The sequence below is a fragment of the Pongo abelii genome, chromosome 19 (assembly GCF_028885655.2).
Source record: "Pongo abelii isolate AG06213 chromosome 19, NHGRI_mPonAbe1-v2.0_pri, whole genome shotgun sequence".
In the NCBI taxonomy this organism is placed as follows: Eukaryota; Metazoa; Chordata; class Mammalia; order Primates; family Hominidae; genus Pongo; species Pongo abelii.
Window position 1 is genome coordinate 95,666,532 of NC_072004.2, and position 23,727 is coordinate 95,690,258.

A 23,727-nucleotide genomic window follows, 5' to 3' on the forward strand; every position below is an offset into this window, starting at 1 on the left:
GGAAATGCAGGCCCGCGTGAAAATGCAGACCCGCGTGGAAATGCAGGCCAGCGTGGACATGCCGGGTGGTGCAGTAGTGCAGGTCTGGGTGGACATGCAGGCCCGCGTGGACATGCAGGCCCGCGTGGACATGCAGACCCGCGTGGACATGCAGACCCGCGTGGAAATGCAGGCCCGCGTGGACATGCCGGGTGGTGCAGTAGTGCAGGTCTGGGTGGAAATGCAGACCCGCGTGGACATGCAGACCCGCGTGGACACGCAGACCCACGTGGACATGCAGGCCCGCGTGGACATGCCGGGTGGTGCAGTAGTGCAGGTCTAGGTGGACATGCAGACCCACGTGGACATGCCGGGTGGTGCAGTAGTGCAGGCCCGCGTGGAAATGCAGGCCCGCGTGGACATGCCAGGTGGTGCAGTAGTGCAGGCCCGCGTGGAAATGCAGGCCCGCGTGGACATGCCGGGTGGTGCAGTAGTGCAGGCCCGCGTGGAAATGCAGACCCGCGTGGAAATGCAGGCCCGCGTGGAAATGCAGACCCGCGTGGAAATGCAGACCCGCGTGGACATGCCGGGTGGTGCAGTAGTGCAGGTCTGGGTGGACATGCAGGCCCGCGTGGACATGCAGGTCCATGTTTGGGAGGCCAAGGTGGAGGTGGGCAGATCATGAGGTCAAGAGATGGAGACCATCCTGGCCAACATGGTGAAACCTCGTCTCTACTAAAAATACAAAAGTCAGCTGGGCGTGGTGGCGCACACCTGTAGTCCCAGTTACTCAGGAGGCTGAGGCAGGAGAATCACTTGAACCTGGGAGGCAGAGGTTGCAGTGAGCCAAGATCGCACCACTGCACTCCAGCCTGGAGACAGAGCGAGACTCCATCTCAACAACAATAACAACAACAAAAGAGATGCAGATCCATGTAGAAAGGCAGGCCAGGGCCGGGTGCGGTGGCTCACGCCTGTAATCCCAGCACTTTGGGAGGCCAAAGCGGGTGGATCATGAGGTCAGGAGTTCGAGATCAGCCTGGTCAATATGGTGAAATCTCATCTGTACTAAAAATACAAGAAATTACCCAGGCGTGGTGGCGCGTGCCTCTAGTCTCAGCTACTCAGGAGGCTGAGGCAGGAGAATTGCTTGAACTCGGGAGGCGGAGGTTGCAGTGAGCCAAGATCACGCCACTATACTCCAGCCTGGGCGACAGAGTGAGACTCTGTCAAAAAAAAAAGAAGAAAGGAAGGAAGGAAGAAAGGAAGAGAGAGAGAGAGAAAGAAAGAAAGAAAGAAAGAAAGAAAAGGCTGGGGCAGTGTAGGCCCATGCAGACATGGAGGTCAATGCAGTAATGCAGGCCAGTCCTAAAATGCGGGTCCATGCAGAAATACAGGTCAGTGTGGAAATGCAGCCCCAGGGTTACAGCAGATATTTTTTCAAGTGAAGCTAGAAATCCAGATTTTAGGTGAAACCTCCCTGTCTTTCAAATGTTGGCAACTCATTCAAATGTTGGCAACTCATCACAAAATAGCATGTGGTGGTCAGACCCTCCCAGTTGCAGCTCCTTACTAGTTACAGTGATTTTAGGAAAGATGAAATCAGGGTCTCAAGCATTGAGGAAGTGGTGGAGGAAGAGAAAGTTCAGCCTCAGCACAGAGGATGGAACAGGCAGAGGGGGGCCTGAGGCTGAGGGAGAAGGGGCTGAGGTTACAGGAGGTTACAGGACGCCCCATCAGCAGTGGGGTGACCAAGATCTGTGAGCTCTTGTCTTCCTCCCAGACCTTCCCCAGCTGGAAAGCAGCCTGCAGCCAGTCTCCCCTGGAAGCCTTGATGTCTCAGAGAGGTAAGCAGCAGGTGGGAATCCTCCGAGGCTGGCTGGGGAACCAGGGCCAGGGAGTGGCAGAGCAGAGGGTGAGTGTCCTATCACCACTGGGAGGTGACAGCCTTTCCAGGCACATGGGGCCATGGAGGGGAGGAGAGTTCCAGAACACTGGGGCCAGGGGGAAGCAATGGGGAGGTGGCCTTGCAGGCTCTCCTGCTCTGGGCAGTGCACAAGCCGGTCGTCTCCCGGCCTGCAGCAGCATCCTCATGCGGCGGCGGCCAGCCCGCAGGATCCTGAGCCAGGTCACCGTGCTGGCGTTCCAGGGGGATGCGTTGCTGGAGCAGATCAGCGTCATCGGCGGGAACCTCACGGGCATCTTCATCCACCGGGTCACCCCGGGCTCGGTGGCGGACCAGATGGCCCTGCGCCCGGGCACCCAGATTGTGATGGTGAGCCGTGCAAAGCCCCTCCTGTCCCCTGGGCTCCTCATGGGGGCAGCAGCAGCCGGTGGGGTGACCCAGGCAGACTTCACATCCCCCAGACGATGCAGATCCACTCTGGGCTGGGCCCCTGCTCTTTCCTGGGCTGATGTAAAGCGTTCCGCTCATTTATAGATGAGAGTCGTACCGTGCGGAACCCAGCACACCACCCATGGTGGCTGCTGCCATGCGGCGCTTCTGACCAGGGGTCTTTGCATGAGGCCCCTTGACAGGGCTGTTCTGGGTGGTCACTTTGGGTGTGTACAGTAAAATACACGTGACATAAAATTCACTATTTTAACCATTGGGGCATTTCTTTTCTTTTCTTTTGTTTGTTGTTTTGAAACAGGGTCTCACTCTGTCACCCAGGCTAGAGTGCAGCGGTGCGATCACAGCTCACTGCAGCCTCGACCTCCCCAGGCTCAATTGATCCTCCCACCTCAGCCTCTTAAGTAGCTGGGACCAGACCACAAGCATGTGCTACCATGCCCGGCTAATTTGGGGACATTTTCTAAAACTTTTTTTTTCGTTGTTATAAAACGCACAAAACTGCTGAGAAGATAAAGGGACACAAATGTACAACCTGGCCGGGCGCGATGGCTAACGCCTGTAATCCCAGCAGGAAACTGAGGCAGGCAGATCACTTGAGGTCAGGAGTTCGAGACCAGCCTGGCCAACATGGCGAAACCCCGTCTCTACTAAAAATACAAAAATTAGCCAGGCGTGGTGGTGGGCGCCTGCATGGGCAGAGGGTGACTTTGATGTGGCCTAAAAGCAGAATTATTAAACTTTAGGAAAAAAAAAAAATACTTCTGGGCACAGTGGTGCATGCCTGTAGTCCTAGCTAATCAGATGCCTGAGCCCAGGAGGTGGAGGCTGCAGTGAGCTATGATTGCACCGCTGCACTCCAGCCTGGGCGACAGAGCAAGGCCTTGTCTCAAAAAAAAAGAAAGAAAAAAGAAAAAAAAGGTCGGGTACGGTGGCTTATGCCTGTAATTCAGCACTTTGGGAGGCTGGGGCAGGCAGATCACCTGAGGTCAGGAGTTCGAGACCAGCCTGGACAACATGGTGAAACCCCGTCTCTACTAAAAATACAAGAAAAAAAAAATAGCCGGTATCTATAATCCCAGCTACTCAGGAGGCTGAGGCAGGAGAATCACTTGAACCTGGGAGGCGGAGGTTGCAGTGAGCTGAGATGGTGCCACTGCACTCCAGCCTGGGTGACAGAGTGAGACTCAGTCTCAAAAAAAAAAAAAAAAAAAGAAAAGGAAAAGGAAAGCACAGTGCTTTCTTAATATGAAAAAATTTTAAACCAAGAAATGTGCAAGATGGGCTTCACCTCATCCCAGAGGCTCACCCTGCGGCCCCCAGGAGGGGACTGGGGATGGGGGCTCTGGGGTGGGAAGGTGAGCACAGAGGGGAGAGGATGCGGCTGAACCCCTTGGGCAGGAGTGTTCCATGCACCCCTCACTGCCCCCTTAGAACAGGCTGTCCGAATGCCGAGCTCCCCCAGGGCTCGAATGATAGCACATGGAGCTCCTAATCCAAGCGTCCTTCATGTCCTCCACATGACCCAGAAAGCCTTTCTTTACATGTGATTTTTTTTTTTTTTTGAGATGGAGTCTTGCTCTGTTGCCCAGGCTGGAGTGCAGTGGCACGGTCTTGGCTCACTGCAGCCTCCACCTCCTGGGTTCAAGCGATTCTCTTGCCTCAGCCTCGCATGTAGCTGGGATTACAGGCTTGCGCCACCAAGCCCAGCTAATTTTTGTATTTTTAGTAGAGACGGGGTTTCACCATGTTGGCCAGGCTGACCTCGAACTCCTGACCTCAAGTGATCCACCCACCTCGGCCTCCTAAAGTGCTGGGATTACAGGCATCAGCCACCATGCCCAGCCCTTCTTTACGTTTCTAGTTGTCCTCTTAAGCAGCAGTCCCCAACCTTTTTGGCACCAGGGACCGGCTTCATGGAAGACAACTTTTCCACAGACTGGGTTGTGGGGGATGCTTTTGGGATGATTCAAGCGCATTACATTGATTGTACACTTTATTTCTATTATTATTACACTGTAATATGTAATGAAAGAATTATACCCTGAACCATAATTCAGAATCAGTGGGAGCCTGAGCTTGTTTTCCTGCAACTAGACGGTCCCATCTGGGGGTGATGGGAGACGGTAACAGATCATCAGGCATTAGATTCTCATAAGGAGCGTGAAACCTAGATCCCTCACATGCGTAGTTCACCATAGAGTTCAGGCTCCTCTGAGAATCTACTGCTGTGCTGAGCTGACAGGAGGTGGAGCTGAGGCCATAATGCTCACTCACCCACCACACCCCCTCCTGCTGTGTGACCCGGGTCCTGACAGACCATGGACCAGTACCAGTCTGTGGCCCGGGGGTTGGGGAACCCTGCTCTTAAGGTTCCCAATTATCAGCTCTGAGGTCGTTCAAGCAACAGAGCCCCTTGATGATGTTCAGGGAGATAGTCCCAATATCCTAAGGGGGCCAATTCGATTCTAATGGTGTTAAAACACATCTTAATTTTTTATCGTAAAAATATCTACTCTCCTAAGCTTAGAACAATATTGAGAAGAAATGAAGTGGATGGTGGAAGCCCTGGGGGGTGGGCCTTCACAGTGGGGAAGGCTGTGGGTGGAGAGCCAGGGCCTTGGGTGGGTGAAGGCCAGGGATGCCACTCAGCATCCTATAGGGCCCGGTACAGCCCGCAGCAGCACGGAATGATCCCAAGGCTAAGAAACCTCTATCTAGAATGCTCTGGAATGTTCTAGAACTGAGGTCCTTTCTTTTCTTTTCTTTTTTTTTCAAGACAGGAAAGTGCTTATCACAAAGAACCCCCGATCTCGACTGGGGAAGGGTTGGCAGTTGACTCTCTGGCCAGCACCATGTGTAGCATGCATCACTAGAGGCTTGAAGGCCCCACAGAGGCTCTGGTGGTGCGGCTTTGTTTTGACCAAGGCGTGCAGGCAGTGGTCCTACTGCAGGGCTGGCACGCACCTTGCCTCAGTGCCCTCAGTGCCCTCTGCATTCTGGCTAGATTAAGAGTCCCGGGGGAAAGAGACTGACCTTCTCGACTTTCCCTCAGGTTGATTATGAAGCCGCAGAGCCCTTGTTCAAGGCAGTCCTGGAGGACACGACCCTGGAGGAGGCCGTGGGGCTTCTCAGGAGGGTGGACGGCTTCTGCTGCCTGTCTGTGAAGGTCAACACGGATGGTACACACAGCACTCCTCTCCTGTGCACAGCTGCCTGGCCAGGCTCCGTGACCCTTAAGTCCCTGGTGGTTCTTCCGCACGCCCAGCAGCCAGGGACCCCCAGAGCCAGGAGAGGATCAGCCAGGCTGTGCCCCAGGTCCCCAGGAGGCCCCCAAGCCAGCTGGAAACCTCCCACCCACTGACTCCAGTGCCAGAGCGGCTTCTGAGACTGGGAGGGTCCTTCCTTCTCTCCTACTTTAATTTTCTGCAACCTTCCTCGCAGGGCTCGTATCTGTGGCTCATCTGTGGCTCATGTCCCCTTTTATCAGGTTATAAGAGGCTACTCCAGGATCTGGAGGCCAAAGTGGCAACCTCGGGGGACTCATTCTACATCCGGGTCAACCTGGCCATGGAGGGCAGGGCCAAGGGGGAGCTGCAGGTGCATTGCAACGAGGTCCTGCACGTCACCGACACCATGTTCCAGGGCTGCGGCTGCTGGCATGCCCACCGCGTGAACTCTTACACCATGAAGGATACTGCCGCGCACGGCACCATCCCCAACTACTCCAGGTGAGCAGCTGCCGCGAGCTCGGTGCGTCCCCAGAGAGGCCCACGGGGAAATGGCACCCAGCCTGCCTCGGCTTCCTCCTCCTGCCCAGCAATAGAAGGTGGGCGTGGTGAGACCCCCGCTAAGGAGGGAAGCCTGCCAAGATCACTGCTGAAGATGTTTCTTTGTGATGGATGCTTTATATCTTGCAAATGAAATGTTCATTCTAGAACATTCTAGATCTGGGTTTCTTAGCTCTGGTACCATGGACGTTTGGGGCTGGATCCCTGTCTGTGGTGGGGCCGTGCTGGGCACTGCAGGATGCTGAGCAGCATCCCTGGCCACCCTACCCAGCATGCCGGGAGCACTCCCATGCCCCAGCTGTGACAACCAGAAATGTCTCTATAGGTTGCCAAGGGTCCCCTGGTTCTCCTAGGACTGTCTTGGTCTTAGCACTGAAAGCCCCACTTGCAGGGAAGCCCCTCGGTCCTCGGAAAGCAGGGACAGCTGGTCACCCTCCCTGGGGAGTGACATTGCCCCCTGCCTTGCTCCGCTGAAAACCATTGCTCTAGGCCGAGCGTGGTGGCTCACACCTATAATCCCAGCACTTTGGGAGGCCGAGGTGGGTGGATCATCTGAGGTCAGGAGTTCAAGACCAGCTTGGGTAACCTGGTGAAACCCTGTCTCTATTAAAAATACAAAAAACTTAGCTGGGCGTGGTGGTAGGTGCCTGTAATCCCAGCTACTCAGGAGGCTGAGGCAGGAGAATCACTTGAACCTGGGAGGCAGAGGTTGCAGTGAGCCGGGATTGAGCCATTGCACTCCAGCCTGGGCGACACAGTGAGACTCTGTCTCAAAAAAAAAAAAAAGAAAAGAAAACCATTGCTCTAGATCAGCCTATGGGAGGCTCCAAGTTTCAAGTGCACGGAACGCACAGTGCCAGAAAGCAGGGGTGTTGAGCTCAGCACCCCCATCACTCATTGCAAACTCAAGTCCCCTGGCGATTGGAGCCAGCAGGTCCAGGGAGAGGCCTGGCACTCTGCATTTCTAACAGCTCTCTCGGTGACTCCAGGCTGCAGGCCAGGGACCCACCATGAATACTGAGGTCCTGGAGTGGGGCCCTGTACACCGGCTGCTCAACAGCACCCCAGGACAAGTAAATCAGCATCTCCAGGGGTGGGCCGAGGCCCTGGAGTCTTTTGAAAGCTCTGGAGACTGGGATGGCCGCCAGGGTGGAGCGCTCCGGCCTGCAGCAAAGGGGTGTGTGGAGCTCTAGGTGGAGGGCCTTCTCTCCCACCTGGCCATCTCCCCCACTCTCCCCTGCTTGGCTCTCCCCTGCCCCACTCCCCTGGCAGGAGGCAGCTGGGTCAGGGCCTCTCCTGGTCTTTGCAGGGCTCAGCAGCAGCTCATAGCCCTCATCCAGGACATGACTCAGCAGTGCACCGTCACCCGCAAGGTGAGGCTCCAGGTAGGGGCCTGAACCCCACTGGGGTGGGCTGGAAGAGGGGCTCGGTGCTGGCAGGGAGGCAGGAGGCACTGTGTGGAGAGTGCAGGCTGCTGATTGGAGGACGGTGACCCCGCCTGTCTCTCCTCTGCACCCCTTCAAACCAGGGCAGGGTCTGCAGCCCCTGCCCAGACTGTAGGCTCTTGCACAAGTGCAGACACACCTTGGGCTGCTCTCAGAGCATCTGCGCCTCTGCATCACTCCCAGGTTGCCCTAGTGCCAATCATCTCCCCTGAATTCCCATTCCTGTTGATGGCTTCAACAGCTCCTCCTCAACCTTTCTCCGTCCCTCCTTTAGCCATCTTCTGGGGGACCACAGAAGCTGGTCCGCATCGTCAGTATGGACAAAGCCAAGGCCAGCCCTCTGCGTTCGTCCTTTGACAGGGGCCAGTTGGACCCCAGCAGGATGGAGGGTGAGGCCTGGTGAGCTGGCACAGGGGCCGCTGGCTCCAAGCGGGTGAGGGGCTTTGGGAGCTGCTGCTAGTTGGTCAGCTGGGGCAGGGGCAATGCCACCCATTTAGGCCAGGATCTGCTCTTCAAGAATCATGGGGCTGGGTGCGGTGGCTCACACCTGTAATCCCAGATACTCGGGAGGCTGAGGCAGGAGAATTGCTTGAACCCGGGAGGCAGAGGTGGCAGTGAGCTGAGATGGCACCATTGCACTCCAGCCTGGGCGATAAGAGCAAAACTCCGTCTCGGGGGAAAAAAAAAAAAAAATTCAGGAGAGGAGTACAGGACAGAGGGAGGGCTGGGACCCTGTGCCCTGGAGGATGGCTGAGGAGAAGGGTGCCACTCTCCCAGATCCTTTGGAAGGAAGAAAACCCTGGCTTCCGCCATCCTCCCTTGGGCCTAGAGGAAACAGGATTAAGTTGCAGGCTGCAAAGCGGTACCTGGAGAGCCACAGAGCTGTGTAACCCCCGTGCAAAGGAGCCGCTCAGCCAGGGGCTGTGGAACTCGGGACGAGTCCTGTGACCGCTGAGCCTGTGCCCCTGGAATTCTAGGTGTTGGGGCTGCCGCAGTGAGCAAAGCAGACCCAGTACCTCCTGGGGCAGGGTGGGCTGGCTGGGGGCTGCCGCAGCCTCACCCACCCGCAGGATCCTCTCCTCCACAGGCTCCAGCGCGTGCTTCTGGGCCGAGAGCTGCCTCACCCTGGTGCCCTATACCCTGGTACGGCCCCATCGACCGGCCCAGCCCCGGCCTGTGCTCTTTGTGCCCAGGGTGGTTGGGAAGATCCTGAGCGAGAAACTGTGCCTCCTCCAGGGGTTTAAGAAGTGCCTGGCAGGTATGCTGTTGCCTGGGAATCCCTCTACCCCTCCCACCTTCCCTCCCTCCCTACTCCCCTTCCTCCCTCCTCCTTCCCTCCCCCACCACGCACATTCCCACACTCACCTGCTGTGTCCAGATAGTTCAGGATGGAGGTGCAGGGCAGAGCCGGGCGTGCAGGGTCAGGTTTGTAAAGTGGACACCCTGAGAAGAGCTTCTCCCAGGGCTGGCGGGGTTCACGGGGACAGGGGTGTTTACCATGGGACTCCCTCAGACCCCTACACGGCTGGTATATGATGGCCCCGTCCGATGTCACCTGCAGAGTACTTGAGCCAGGAGGAGTATGAGGCCTGGAGCCAGAGAGGGGACATCATCCAGGAGGGAGAGGTGTCCGGGGGCCGCTGCTGGGTGACCCGCCATGCTGTGGAGTCCCTCATGGAAAAGGTGAGGGCAGGGGCAGGGTGGGCGGGGGAGCTGTCCTGGGAGGGGTTTTGGGAATGCAGAGGAGGGGGATGAGATAAAGGTGCAGGGACCGACCTGAGACCTGGGTGACCTTGTCGCCGACCTCTGGGCCCCAACACCCCAGCAGGAGCCCAAAACTCATGTCAGCCAGTTAGGATCCGTGACTGTGGGTGAGGTCTCCCAACTCCTTGAATCTCAGTTTCCTCAGCTTGGGGGATGTTTACTAGATATTTGTTCGAGAATGAATGAGTCCAAGCTAACAACACTCTCCATGTTTGAAGGCACAAACGCATGAAAAGCAGCTCCCCGTGAACCACAGCTTTGTGCCTGCACAGGCACGGGAAGCAGAGTCTGGCATCTGGGTGCTTCCTGTAGGGGTTGGCGGAGCTCCATGCCAAGTTCACCTCATCCCCAGAGCTCACAATTTCTAGATTTTCCCAGTGAAAAATCAAAGGGATGGAAACTCTTAATACTGCACAGCACGCAGCCTCCTTTAGAAAGTGGCAAACTCAGCTGGGCCTGGGGCTCACGCCTGTCATCCCAGCACTTTGGGAACCCAAGGCGGGAGGATCGCTTGAGCCCAGGAGTTCAAGACCAGCCTGAGCAACACAGTGAGACCCCTGTCTCTAAAAAAAATTTTTCAACTAAAAAAAGTTAAAAAATAAAAAGAGAAGAAAGTAGCCGGGCACAGTGGCTCATGCCTGTAATCCCCACACTTTGGGAGGCCTAGGCGGGAAGATTGCTTGAGCCCAGGAGTTTGAGACCAGCCTGAGCAACACAGTGAGACACCCGTCTCTGCAAAACATTTAAAAGCTAAAAAAATTAAAAGTGGGCCGGGCGCGGTGGCTCACTCCTCTAATCCCAGCACTTTGGGAGGCCGAGGCGGGAACATCACCTGAGGTCAGGAGATCAAGACCATCCTGGCTAACATGGTGAAACCCCGTCTCTACTAAAAATACAAAAAATTAGCCGGGCGTGGTGGTGGGCGCCTGTAGTCCCAGCTACTCGGGAGGCTGAGGCGGGAGAATGGCGTGAACCCGGGAGGCAGAGCTTGCAGTGAGCCGAGATCGCGCCACCGCACTCCAGCCTGGGCAACAGAGCGAGACTCTGTCTCAAAAAAAAAAAAGAGAAGAAAGTGGCAAGCTCTCTTCACCCATCTTCTCTACAAAATTCAGCTCTGCCCAGCTCCTGCCCTGCCCTCAGCCTGTCCGGAGGGCCCTTCCGACCTGGGCGTGGGCTCCCTTTGCTTCCTCCAAAGCCCGTGATCTTGATTCACTTCTCCCTCTCCCTCCCGCAAAGAACACCCACGCCCTCCTGGACGTCCGGCTGGACAGTGTCTGCGCCCTGCACAGGATGGACATCTTCCCCATCGTCATCCACGTCTCTGTCAACGAGAAGATAGCAAAGAAGCTCAAGTAGGTGCACGCTGGGGGCTGGGCAGGGGCTTTGAAGTGGCTCCTGGGAGCTGGGCAGGGGCTTCGAAGCGGCTCCTGGGCTCCCCCAAAGCCCACGGCAGGTGCCTTTGGAGTGTGCTCTGCAGTTTTCAGGAACCTGAGGCGCTGACAGTGCGGTTTCTGCACAACTTCAGGACAAGGGCCCTGCTGATTGCTCATGAAATTCCCGATTTTGGCCGGGCGTGGTGACTCACACCTGTAATCCCAGTACTTTGGGAGGCCAAGGTGGGTGGATGAGGTCAGCAGTTCGAGACCAGCCTGGCCAACATGGAGAAACCCTGTCTCTATTAAAAATACAAAAACTAGCCAGGTGTGGCAGTGGGTGCCTGTAATCCCAGCTACTCAGGGGACTGAGCCAGGAGAATCACTTAAACCCAGGAGGTGGAGGTTGTGGTGAGCCAAGATTGTGCCACTGTACTCAAGTCTGGGTGACAGAGCGAGACTTTGTCTCAAAAAAAAAAAAAAAAACTGTTCTGATTTCATGCTTTCAAATCTGGCCTCTCCGGGATCTTGATACCAGGATGAGAGTGCCTTTTACAGTGGGCAAAAATACCCTAGTCACTGGAAAATGACATTTTATAATTGAAATTTAAAGTTGTAAGTTAACAAATTGGCACTCCCTCCCCCAGGAGCAGCCCAGAGGACCATTGCGGGGCCAGACCCCCACCCAGCCTCAGCTCCGCTGACACTCCATACTCACTGGGGCTCGGCTGAGGCCAGACCCCCACCCGGCCTCAGCTCCACTGACGCTCCACACTTACTGGTGCTTGGCTAGCACAATCTAATCCTTGTTGGCTAAGGACCAAAAAAAAAAAAAAAAAAAGTAAAAAAAATTACTTGGTTTTCTGGGGACAGACTGAGATGTCCTGCTAGTGTGCCCTTTCTACTCCAGGAGCCAAGGCTGTGTTCTAGACAACCTGCCGCCCACCACTGGGGCCTGGGGCCTATTTTCTTTACAAGGTCCCCTCAAAGCGAGGCCACCTGTGTTCAGGGGTGTTTGGGTGCATATCATCACTACCCTAGCCGGGGCTCCTGGGACCTTGTTCTCCCCTGAGCCCGCACCCCCCAACTCTGGCCTGTGCAGGAAGGGCCTACAGCGGTTGGGCACCTCAGAGGAGCAGCTCCTGGAGGCTGCCAGGCAGGAGGAGGGAGACCTGGACCGGGTGCCCTGTCTATACAGCAGCCTGGCTCCTGATGGCTGGAGCGATCTGGACGGCCTGCTCAGCTGTGTCCGGCAGGCCATCGCCGACGAGCAGAAGAAGGTGGTGTGGACGGAACAGAGCCCCCGGTGATGCACCGTGCCCCTTCCCAGGACTGTGGGGGCCTCTGTGTGCCTGTTAATGCAGTCCTGTTCCTCAGCCCAGGCCCTCTTGGCACAGCTGTGGGCTCCTTGGCACATGAGTCTGGCTCTCCCCACTGGCTGGGATCTAACCTTGAACCCTCACCACGTGCAGGTCGCACACGGTGAAGCCACTTGTAACTGCACACTTTTCTGTGGAAACATCTTCACCCTTCACCAGGCTTGGCATGGTCTGAACTGGAAACCCTGAGAATGTTTCTGCAGCGGGACAGGAGGGACGTCTTCCATGCCTTCCCTAGAACTGGAGGCCCCGGACCTCTCTGGAAAACTGCCTGTCTGCAGGCCCGATTCAAATCTATGGGGGCTGCACTTCCCTTTTACATTTTGATGTGTCAAAGGCTCACTCCAAAAGCACAAAGGCAGTGGGTGGGGAGCCCGGGTGGCCCCCAAGGTCGCTGCCACCCTTGCCCGGGGCAGAGGCACAAGCCCACATATGCTGCGACCCCAGCCACCTTCTCTCAGCTTCTGAGGCTGCAACGCCTCAGGAACTCCAGTTTACAGAGACCAGTGTGTTTACTTGTAAATAAAGCCTCTGGGTGGTGGAGACGGTACTTTCAGTGGGTCTGTGCCCCGTGGCCTCCGTGCCCGTTCGGTGGGGGTGTCCCGGAGAAGCCTGGCACCAGTACCCCTGTACAAGGCCCAGTAGACTCTGCCTTTCCTTGACCCGGCTTTGCACCCCAGCCCGTCTTGGGCCAAACATCTTTACTCCACCTTCAGGGCTCGGGGAGGACCCAGGTCCCCCAGCACCTGCCCTTGCCCCTGCCTCCTGGGGCTGTTGCAGACTGAATGTCATTTTGACAGCAGTGTCCAAGAATCAGGAAGCTGTTCTAGAATTCAGGTTGGTATCATCATAAACGAGTTCAGAAAAAGAACTTCTGTATATTTTACTAAAATAAAAAGCTTTTACAATAGCTGGCCTGTGGCTTCCTCCAGCCCACCCCAGTATGGAGTGATGGGGAGGGAAGGGCAAAGGGAGCCCACATACTCAAGGAAGCGCCCTCTCCTTCGAGGGGTGTCCAGGCCAGGCTTCTGCTCCCGAGGTGGGTGGAGGCAGGGCAGGAATGGCGCATTCTCCCAGCAACGCCGACGTCACCGAAGAATTAACCCAAGCCAGAGGACAGGCATCGCCATGCCTTCATCTTTGGACACTCACAAAAAAGATAAGCCTCTGCCCAGAAACACCACGGGTTCAAGCTCATTACTCAGGGAGCCTGCCGCCAATCAGCTGAAACCCGCCTGGGGAACAGGGACTTGACGGTGGGGCAAAACAGAAGCAGCAGAAACCTGCCCAAAGGTCGCGCAAAGGCTTCCTCTAGGCCAGACGCTGGTAAGAGCCAGGCGCCGTGCTCCCAGGTGAGCGTGGCTGGGACCTGCGTACTGCCCACGCGGCACCGAAGCCCCTGCCTGCTCTCTGTGAAGGGCTCAGAAGTATCTGTGGCTGCTGAAGCCTGAAGAGGGCCTCAGGCCTCCCATTTGCAGGTCCCCAAACCAAGCCAGAAAACAGGACTCCCTTGTCATGGGCTGGGGGTGCTGCCCTGTCCGCAGACCACATATATGTCTAGAATTCCCGTGCCGGGACATGGTTCAGACACAAGGACAGCTGTGTCCCCTGCCATGACGGCAGTGCCCCTGGTGGAGGAGGGGCTGGGCACATGCTCTGGTCCCATGCTCTGGTCCCCTGCTCTGGTCCCCCTCCAGGCAATGGCAGGAGTGACCCCACAGGAAGGAAGAACCCTCCTTGGACAGGAGTGCGGACGGAAGGGCTGTTGTCACTACTCCCCAGTCTGCCGGCCACACGGACATGTGTAGGATGTGTCTGGGACATGTCTGGGATGTTTGCAAAGGCCTCCTGGGATGGTCACAGCTCATTGTGGAGGGGCTGGCACTGGGGAGAGAGCTTCTCCTCCAGGACGCCGTCAGGGGCACACACCCAGGGGTCGTGGGTCTCCCACTGCCACTTGGCCAGCTGGGCCCGAAGCATCTCCAGAACCTGGGCAAAGCGCGGGTCGGTGGCCAGGTTCTGGGTCTCGTGGGGGTCCTGGCTCTGGTCGTAGAGCTCCCAGCGCACCCGGTAGTAGTAATGATGGAGGTCCTTGTACCAGCCCGTGGGCTGACCAGCTGTGGTGCGGTTCAGGAGGTCCTGGAAGGTGGGTGAGATGTAGAAGTCCTGGTCGATGGGAAAGGGCATCTTGAAGTTGAGGTTGTGCACGAGGCGGAAGTTCCGGTGCTGCACGGAGCGCATGGGGTAGGACATGGTGACTTCGTGGTGGCTCTGGCTGCCAAAGACGGTGGCCCAGAGGGGCTCGGCCTCCAGCGCCGGCAAGAGGGACCGGCCAGTGAGGTGGACGGTCTTCGAGCCAAAGATGGCGTAGCTGGGGTACGGGATGGAGAACCAATCCAAGATGGTGGGCGTGAGGTCTGGAAGGGATGCGGTATCTCAGAGCAGCAGAGCCCTCAGCACACAGGAGCTGCCCTCGGAAGGGCCGAACCTACGCCACTCTGGGCGGCTACCTTCTCCAATCCAATCAGCAGCGGGAGGTGCCTTGTCGAGCCGACACCTCTCACCGCCGCGTCATCTCTCTAGGCCATGGTGCCTTGAATGGTATAACAAGAGGCCCTGATTTGGTGACATTTAGGATCCTTCTAAAATCCTATGGACCAGAAAAGAAGTCTCCTTTTCGGTAGCTCGTCTACTCCAGCCCTGGGGTGGGTGTGGCCACAGTGCTGCTGGCTCATAATTTGGGGCCAGAGAGAGATGTGGGCCGCGAGCTCGGAGGGAAAGGGAACCTGAGTTTGCTGCTGTCCCAGGCCCATCCCACCTGGAGGCTCTGCCAGGCAGTGGGCAGGACACTCGAGCCTCTGCCCTGTGCCGAAGGGCTCACCCCGAGCCCCTCACAAAGTCTTCCTGCACCCATGTCTTTGTCTGCACGTCCATAACATGGGACTAGATGTCCTAGGTCTTTTTAGAAATGAGCAGGGTCATGAGGTGCTTTGGGTCCCCCAGGAAGGCAGGATGGGGTGCACAGATGCTCAGAGAGGGGTCCCCAGGCCCACAGTATCGGCATCACCTGGGAACTTGTCAGACATGCAAATTCTTGAGCCCACCAGGATCTACTGAATTGGACACCCTGGGGTTTGCAATTTGGATATTAACAAGCATCCCAGGTGATTCTGAAGCTCATCGGAGGTAGGCGGGGAAAAGGCAATGGTTTTGAAAGCAGCAGCATCCAAGCGAGAATCCTAGCTTAGTGCTTACCAGCTGTGCAATCCTGAGCAGCTTACTTCACCTCTCTGAGCCTCATTCTTTCCCTCTGTAGAGTGGGAGTGACAGTCCCTTCCTCACCCAGATGATATGAGAGCCACATTAGGTAACGGGTGTGGAGCAGCATCTGACAGGTCGTGGCACCGTCCCAGATCCACTCCCACCCCTTCCCTGACGGAGACAGACAGAGGCATACCTAGGAGGCTCACGTAGGCCTCGCTGACTTGGCCCCAGCGTTTTGGGTGCTCCGGGGATGACACCAGTAAGGGTTCAGCAGTGCCCGGCCAGTACAGGTTGGTCCTGCCGCTGGGGAAGGGGATCCCATTGTCGGACGTGAAGATCACCAGTGTGTCGTTCAGGACACCGGCGTCACGCAGCTCCTGGAGCACCAGTCCAACTCCTGTGGTGAGGGGCCGGGAAGCAGAGCTCAGCCGCAGACACGCAGGGAGGCAGCGGGTGTGTGCAGACCCACCCGCTGCTTCATCCGGCCGCTGGGCTCCAGCGCTTTCCGGATTTGAAAGCACCCTGTAGTTCTTCCCAATGGCCCTGGCTCTTGCCCAGCTCTTGCCCAGCTCCGTCCAGCTCCCATTCCCTGAGCAGGCCTCGAATGGGCCTCCAGGGACTCCAGCCATCCCTTGGCACTTCTGTGTCACCCTCAGGCAGCTGCTCCCTGGTGCCTGCCACCTTCTGAGTTCTTCAGAATCTCGTGTCTGTCCCATGGAGCAAATAGGGCAGGGGCCAGAAGACAAGGCTTCCTCTATACCCACTCCTTCCCAGCTCACTAAGAATTCACAGCACCAACAGGGAAATGGCAAAGGTCCCGACCTCCTGTCATGGGTTAAATGGTGACCCCTGACCCCAAAAGACATGTGTGCTGGAATCTGTGAAGGGGGCCTTGTTTGGAAAGGGGAACTTCGCAAATAAAGATCCTGGGACAAAATCATCCTGAAGTGCTCAGGTAGGCCCTAAACCCGACGGGGTCCTTATAAGAAGCGGAAACAGGCCGGGCGCAGTGCCTCACGCCTGTAATCCCAGCACTTTGGGAGGCTGAGGCGGGCGGATCACGAGGTCAGCAGTTCAAGACCAGCCTGGCCAATATGGTGAAATCCCATGTCTACTAAAAATATAAAAATTAGTTGGGCGTGGTGGCGTGCGATTGCAGTCCTAGCTACTCTGGAGGCTGAGACAGAAGAATCGCTTGAACCTGGGAGGCGGTGGTTGTAGTGAGCTGAGATTACCCCACTGCACTCCCGCCTGGGTGACAGGGCGAGACTTGGTCTCAAAAAAAAAAAAAAAAGAAGAAGAAGTGGAGACACAGACAGAAGAGGAGACACAGGAAAAAAGGAAAAAAGGCCGTGTGAAGGCCTCAGTGGGGATGGGGGCGATGCTGCCTCCAGCCCAGGAATGCCCAGCACTGGCGCAGTCCCCAGAAGCTGGAAGAGGAAAGGCAGGGTCTCCCCTAAACCTTCAGGGGAGCGTGGCCCTGCTGACACCTTGATTTCAAACTTCTGGCCTCCTGAACTGTGAGAGTACAAATTTTGGTCACTGTAAGCCATCAACCGCAAAAAACTCACACACCTCAAGTTCTCCATCTGCATATGCTAAGGAACTCCAAACCCCCAAATCTGACCCAGGTCCTGTGGCTGGAAGTATCTGAAGTCTTCACGCAACCTCTGGGGCACCCAAAGGCCCCAGCCCAGGAGCAGGTCCACATCAGGGCAGCCCCGGGGGTGGGTCCTGATGCCACCCACAGGCCCCTCCTCTCATTGTGGGCTCTGCCAGCTGCAGCACAGGGCCTGCCACACTGGGACCCTCACCCACACTCTGCTGTGACCTGAGAGGGTGCTGGCCCAGGACGGGGGACCCAGGCCATGGCACCCCCTCCAGTGCCCGGTTCTGCAAGCCCACCTTGGTCCATGCGGCCGATGGTGGTGTACTGAGCGGCCAGGTCGGCTCGGGCTGCCGGGGTGTTGGGGACGAAGTAAGGCACCTGGGGCAGGCAGTGGGGAGCCAGGCTTAGAACAGACGGACTGGGGGAGCGGTGTCCAGCCTTCTCCCCGGGGCCTCCTGCAAATGGATTAGCCCAGAACAGCCTCACTCTGGACCACCCCGTCTGTCTACGCTTCTCTCTGTGGCCCTGAGGATGGGAACCTGAATCCGATTTGGTCAGAGCGTCTTTCTTCATCATCTAGGGCCAGGGCTGCAAGCTCGCAGGAGGCCAGGGTCCCGGACCCATGGCTGACGGGAGTCCTGAAACGTGGGAGGGGCCGTCCTACCAGCACGTCCAGTGGGTCGTAGGCCTGGGGGGTCCAGTCTGGGATACGGCCCATGCCGCTCTTTCCGTTGCCAAACTTCTCACAGAAGGTTCCGTACTGGGGCTGGGAGTGCCCACAGCGGTGGGGGTCGTGGAAGGCAACATAGAGGAAGAAAGACCTGCACGGGAGGAGGCTCATTGCCAAGGCTGCGGGGCCATTGCCGCCTGGCACAGGAAGCCCCTCGGCTCTGCCTCCTCCTCTGCATCTGGAAGTCAACCTGTGACCCTCACTGCCTCAGTTTCCCCACGTCCCTTCTCCCTCTGACCAGGCTAACTTGAGTACCTGGAACCTTCTCCCCTGCCCCATTCTAGCCATGTGGGGGCCCATGCATCCCGCCTGAAGACTCCGGGCTGTGCTCTGGGACCGGCCGCCAGGGGGAAGGGGCAGGGGCCCCGACTCGTACCGGTCGTCCTGAGTCTGCAGGAATTTCCGGACGAGCAGCTTAATTCTAGTGATGTTCCGCCCCACCTGGAGGACGGAGCCATTCTCCTCCGTGTACGCAAAGTCAAATGGGTACACGGTCTCTGGCCCCACGTGCTTCTTCCCAATGATGCCTGGGCGGGAAGAGAGGCCTGTCCAGAGTCCCTTCAGCCTCCCAACCCCTTCTGCTCCCTTCTCTGCCCCTCTCGGCCCTAAGCGCACTGTGGGTTCTTGTGGACACACAGCCCAGCCAGGAGACCCAGGCCCAGATCCTTTGGAACAAGAGCTAAGGGCAGGCCACAGGGGCTGAGGGTGCCTTGGGACAAGGTGCCGAACCTCCTGGGCTCTGGCCTGGCCTCTGTGCCTTACCCCACGCCGTGTCCTCGGCACGGGTTCCTCACCTGTGCGCACACCAGCTTGGCTGAGCAGCAGCGGCAGGCTCCGCACCTTGTCGAAGGAGTTGAAGTGGTGCACGTCCTGGTGCAGCCCGTACATCCCATTCTGATGCTGCCAGCAAAGGCGCATGAGGTCCAGGGCCCCCAGGCAGCCAGGGCCCGCCTGCCGCACCTGTTCTCCCACAGCCCTCCCATCCCCAGGGGCCTTCTTGGGGCCCTGACTTAGACTTTGAGTGGCCAGCACCCAGAGAGACTGGCTGTACCTCCCACTCCCTGCGCAATAGGGCCATGGGTCCCTCCCGTGAAAGGAGGAATTCGCAAGAAAGAAGGAGACCTGGAGGGCGTGCACCGGCACGAGGGTGGCCTTGATGTTCCTTTTGCGTATCCGTACTTTTGAACTCTTCTGTTATGATCACACGTTACAGAGTGAAAAAGACAGGGCCAGGCCTTGTTTTATTACCTAGTTATTTTATATTGTAAAAGATATCGTACATTTTAAAAACTCAGACTGCCGGCCAGGCGCGGTGGCTCACGCCTGTAATCCCGGCACTTTGGGAGGCCAAGGCGGGTGGATCATGAGGTCAGGAGACTGAGACCAGCCTGGCCAACATGGTGAAACCTCGTCTCTACTAAAAATACAAAAATTAGCTGGGCGTAGTGGCGGGTGCCTGTAGTCCCAGCTACTCGGGAGGCTGAGTTAGGAGAATGGCTTGAACCTGAGAGGTGGAGGTTGCAGTGAACTGAGATGGCACCACTGCACTCCAGCCTGGGCAACAGAGTGAGACTAAAAGAATAAGTGTCCTTAAACACCCATGTTCATAATAGCTTTATTCACAACAGCCAAAGGGTAGCAGCAACCCAAGTGCCCACTGACGGATGAATATGGAGAAGCAAAATGCGGGGCCCATCCATCCACTGGAATATGACTCAGCCCTGAAGAGGAGGGAAGTTCTGACTCGCGCTAGAGCATATGGTTAAACCTGAGGACATTGTGCTGAGTGAAGTATGGACACAAAAGCGGGGCCAGGCGCGGTGGCTCATGCCTGTAATCCCAGCACTTTGGGAGGTCGAGGCGGGCAGATCACTTGAGGCCAGGAGTTTGAAACCAGCCTGACCAACATGATGAAACTCCATCTCTACTAAAAATACAAAAATTAGGTGTGGTGGCGCACACCTGTAATCCCAGCTACTCGGGAGGCTGAGGCAGGAGAATCGCTGGAACCTGGGAGGCAGAGGTTGCAGTGAGCCGAGATTGCACCACTGCACTCCAGCCTGGGTGACAGAGTGAGACTCCAACTCAAAAAAACAAAGGACTAGTCCTGTGCAATTCCACTCTTATGTGGCCCCTGGAGCAGTCAGATTCATAGAGACAGGGGATGGGGAGGGAGAATGTGGAGCTGGTGTTTCATGGGACAGAGCTTCTGTTTGGGAAGATGGAAAAGTTCTGGAGCTGGATGGTGGTGATGGCTGCGCAACACTGTGAATGCACTTAAGGCCCCGGAACTGTGCGCTGAAAAATGGCTAAGATGGGAACGTTGATGTTTGTGCATTTTACCACAGTAAAATAGCAGCGTGTGTGCCCTAACTGCGGCCGCTCCCTGCACCACAGCGTTCCTGGGACAGTGTGGCGATGGCGGTTCACGCTGAGTGAGCTCACCAGGCCTCGCACTAAGTGTTTACATATGAAGCATTAGCCCCGCCAATCCCCATAACTAGAGTGGCATCTCATTATACCCACCGTCTTACAGATGAGGAAACTGAGGCACAGGGAGGTAGGTTACTTGCTCAAGGCCACACACAGCAGTGGAGCCAGGGCTGGCGGGTAAGTCGGAGCCCCTAGTCTGCACTCACGGCCAAAGGCTATGCCTCCTCCTGAAGGTGGGAGGGAAAGTGGGCAACACCCCCCGGGAGCCCGGGGATGGGAGACGTGGCAGAGGCCTGGGCCCCGGACGCGGCCTGCCTACTCCCTGCCCATCCCCCCCTCCCGCCCCTTGCACCTCACCTGGGGCAGGCCAGTGAGGAGGCTGGCGCGGCTGGGAGAGCAGCTGCTGACCGAGGTGAAGGCGTTGCGGAAGAGGAGGCTGCGGCGGGCCAAGGCATCCAGGTGCGGGGTGGCGATGGCGCTGTTGTTGTACGCGCCACTCTCAAAGCCTCCGTCATCCGCTGTGTAAGGTGGGAGACAGCACACGGTCGGCTGCGGTCACGAGAAACAGCACTGGGAGTGAGGGAGGCTGGGACTGTGATGCCAGGAGGCGAGATACCAAGGTGGGCATGGTACTGGCTCAGTGTGAACACTCAGTGTGAAATGCTATCGTGACAGTGCACTTCATTACCTAGGAGGTATGACACCCGAGTGGGTACATCAGGCAAGCATGGTATCAGAGGGCATGTTATCAGGTCTGATACTTGGTGGGTATGTTAGCAGATGAGCATGGTATGGAGGCTGGACTGATAGATGGTAGGTATAAGCAGGTAGGCATGGTACCCAGGCAGGCCTGATACCAGTGGGTATGTTAGCAGGTAGACTGGTATCCAGCAGGGATGATGCCTGGTTGGTATGTTAGCAGGCAGGCATGGTATCCAAGTGGACATGATAAGCAGGCATCATACCACAATAAGCTTGATGATACCCTAAGCAGGCATGATACCCAGTGGGTATGTTGGCAGGTGGGCACGGTACACAGGCTGGACTGATAGCTGGTGGGTATAAGCAGATGGGCATAGTACCCAGGCAGGCCTGGTACCTGCGTAGGTATGTTAGTAGGCAGGCATGGTACCCGAGTGGGCAAGATACTCATGCAGGCATGATATCCCAACAAGCTTGATGATACCCCAGCAGGCATGATATCCCAACAAGCTTGATGATACCCCAGCAGGCATGATATCCCAACAAGCTTGATGATACCCCAGCAGGCATGCTACCTAGGGGGGCATGTTAGCCGGCTAGGCATTTAGGCAGACAGCGGCTGAATGCATGGCCACAGAACTGCTGGGCAATTCTGGGCTCAGTGGAAACTGCGTGGGGCAGAGGGCAGAAGAGCCTCGCCCGGGGCGCATCTAAAGATCTATGTGTGTGCGTCCCACCACTGCTTCTCACTGATGCCATCTCAAAGGCCTAGTGACCTTGCAGGTTGTCTATTTCAACCCTTTCATCCTACACAAAGCAGCTGAGGCCCAGAAAGGTGAGGTGCAGTACCCAAGGCCACACACTGGGCAGCGGGAAACAGGGACAGGCCGCTGAACTCCTACAACCACACCAAGCTTCTTCCCCCTGCTGTGGAGTAGAGGACACTGGGGGCACCACAGGAGAGGCTGGTGGGAACCCCCAGGACCAACACTTTCCCCAGTTCCCTCAGAGGCAATGTGGTCCATGGATGGACAGAGGAGGCTGGACACCTTCCAGTTGGGCTCCCATCCTCCACCCCACAGTACCCATGGGGTATGAGCACATGGCAGCCAGGTAAACCTGGAGGGAGAGTGGGATGGGCTCTGCTCCGTACCCGCAGGCCAGGAAGAAAGCTGCCCTTCTCCAAACCCAGAGTGTCTCGGCACTTGGCTGTGGGCCTGCTATGGTCTGAACTGTGTCCTCCCAGAATTCATATGCTGAAGCCCTAATGCCAACATCACTGTATCTGGAGACAGGGTCCTTAATTAAGGATAAATGAATCATAAGGATGAGACCCTGATCTGACAGGACTGTGGACTTACAGGAAAAGAAAGAGAGGGCCGGGTGCAGTGTTTCATGCCTATAAGCCCAGCACCTGGGAGGTCAAGGCAGGAAGATCGCTTGAGCCCAGGAGTTCGAGACCAGCCTGGGCAACACAGTGAGACCTTGTCTCTACAAAAAATACAAAAATTAGCCGGGCATGGTGATGTGCACCTGAGGTCCCAGCCACTTGGGAGGCTGAGGCAGGAGGATCACTTGAGCCTGGGAGGTTGAGGCTGCAGTGAGCTGTGATTGTGCTACTGCGCTCCAGCCTGGGTGACAGAGTGAGACCATGTCTCACAAAAAAAAAAAAAGAAAAGAAAGAAAGGAAAAAGGAAAAGGAAGTGAGACCACCCCCATCCGCTTTGTCATGTGAGGAAACAGTGAGAGGGTGACCACCTGTAAGCCGAAAGTGGACCGTCACTGGAACCTAACCAAGCTGGCACCCTGACCTTGGATTTTCAGCCCACAGAATTGTGAGAAATACATTTCTGTTTAGGCCGATCCATGGCAGTCCGTGCTAAGAAAGCCCCTAGCCCAGGGGCCGCATAGCCTGGGCTCTGAAAGCCTCCTGTAGGAATCCTGATCCGCAGATGAGGGTCCATGCAGATTCTCTGCTGTGTCTCTGGGAGGCGAGGAGTTGGCAGGAGAGCTGTTCATGTTACAGTGAGCCGAACCCCCACCCAGAAACCACAGAATTAATCAGAAAGAGGGCAACTGGCAGGGCGCCAGACCTCAGAAGGGGAAAGAATCGCAGGCCTTGGGTTTGGCCTTGTCACTTGTCATGAGCCAGAGCCTTGATTACCCAAACCGGAAGTCTTGTGAGCAGCACGGTGCTTGCTCTGGAGGAACCTGGGGTTTCTGAGAGGGACTGGGGTTGGGGGAGACGGTGGTGGGTGGGTGGTGGAGGGCTGTGCCCTTGGGACAAGGGAAAAGACAGCTGAGCCACAGGCTCTGGGGTCGGAAATGATTACAGCGGGGCGGAGATGAGAGCCAGGAGGGCACCCTGTCTGCAGTCTCTGGGGACTGCAGCACCAGCCCCTCCTCTGGGATCCCCTCCCGAGAGGGATCTGAGATCCGTGGACCCCTGAGCCCTGGCTGGGCAGGCTCAGAGGAGGGTTGGACAGGCGGCAGGAGGTAAGCGTAGGGGTGCTGGATGCTGGGGCTCACTCCTCCAGCCCTTGCTGCCCTCTCTGGGGAGACACCCATGAAGAGTCTGGGGGCGGCACAGAGAGGAGGACGAGGGGGAATGGCAGTGGGGGATACAAGGGCAGGGCACACTAGGGTCAGCACTGACCACGGGCGGGGAGGAGGCCGGTGGCCACTTCCCCGGGCCACAGCAGGTGGGCGTGGTGGCGCGGCGCCGGCACTCACCGAGGAGCAGCAGTGCGTTCCGGGGGCGCGCCCGGCAGAGCCCCAGGACTAGCAGCAGCGCGCAGCAGGCGGGCCCGGGGCGGCGCATGGCGACGGCGGCTCGGGCTCGGGCTCGGGATCCGGCTCCGGCTCTGGTCTCCCGCTCGGCCCCGCCCCCGCCCCGCCCCCGGTC

The 23,727-nt window shown here is 57.2% G+C and overlaps 2 protein-coding genes across 2 annotated transcripts in view; one reads left to right on the top strand and one right to left on the bottom strand.

The window, feature by feature from the left end:
- CARD14 (caspase recruitment domain family member 14) overlaps positions 1 to 12,994 on the top strand; it is a 33,847-nt gene extending 20,853 nt beyond the window's left edge. Inside the window, 10 exon segments of the mRNA NM_001132464.1 lie at positions 1,763 to 1,826; positions 2,062 to 2,254; positions 5,388 to 5,514; positions 5,823 to 6,063; positions 7,433 to 7,496; positions 7,843 to 7,957; positions 8,656 to 8,826; positions 9,130 to 9,251; positions 10,569 to 10,684; positions 11,808 to 12,994. Of these exon segments, the coding sequence (NP_001125936.1) occupies positions 1,763 to 1,826; positions 2,062 to 2,254; positions 5,388 to 5,514; positions 5,823 to 6,063; positions 7,433 to 7,496; positions 7,843 to 7,957; positions 8,656 to 8,826; positions 9,130 to 9,251; positions 10,569 to 10,684; positions 11,808 to 12,015 (1,421 nt within the window). The 3' untranslated portion in view covers positions 12,016 to 12,994.
- Positions 12,943 to 23,715, bottom strand: SGSH (N-sulfoglucosamine sulfohydrolase). The gene is made up of 8 exons (XM_024234879.3): positions 23,556 to 23,715; positions 20,478 to 20,638; positions 18,482 to 18,587; positions 18,064 to 18,214; positions 17,622 to 17,778; positions 17,254 to 17,335; positions 15,542 to 15,745; positions 12,943 to 14,501 (listed from the first exon to the last, which is right to left on the bottom strand). Exons 1-8 carry the CDS (start codon positions 23,641 to 23,643, stop codon positions 13,942 to 13,944), a joined length of 1,509 nt encoding a protein of 502 aa, XP_024090647.3. The 5' UTR covers positions 23,644 to 23,715; the 3' UTR covers positions 12,943 to 13,941.
- Between the last annotated feature and the right edge of the window lie 12 nt (positions 23,716 to 23,727).

Excerpts from the sequence above, each read along its gene's own strand:
- SGSH (XM_024234879.3), bottom strand. The coding sequence starts at position 23,643 with ATGCGCCGCCCCGGGCCCGCCTGCTGCGCGCTGCTGCTAGTCCTGGGG. Across the intron at positions 20,639-23,555 it reads GAACGCACTGCTGCTCCTCG|CGGATGACGGAGGCTTTGAG; the intron begins GTGAGTGCCGGC and ends CACCTTACACAG. Across the intron at positions 15,746-17,253 it reads CATCGGCCGCATGGACCAAG|GAGTTGGACTGGTGCTCCAG; the intron begins GTGGGCTTGCAG and ends CCCTCACCACAG.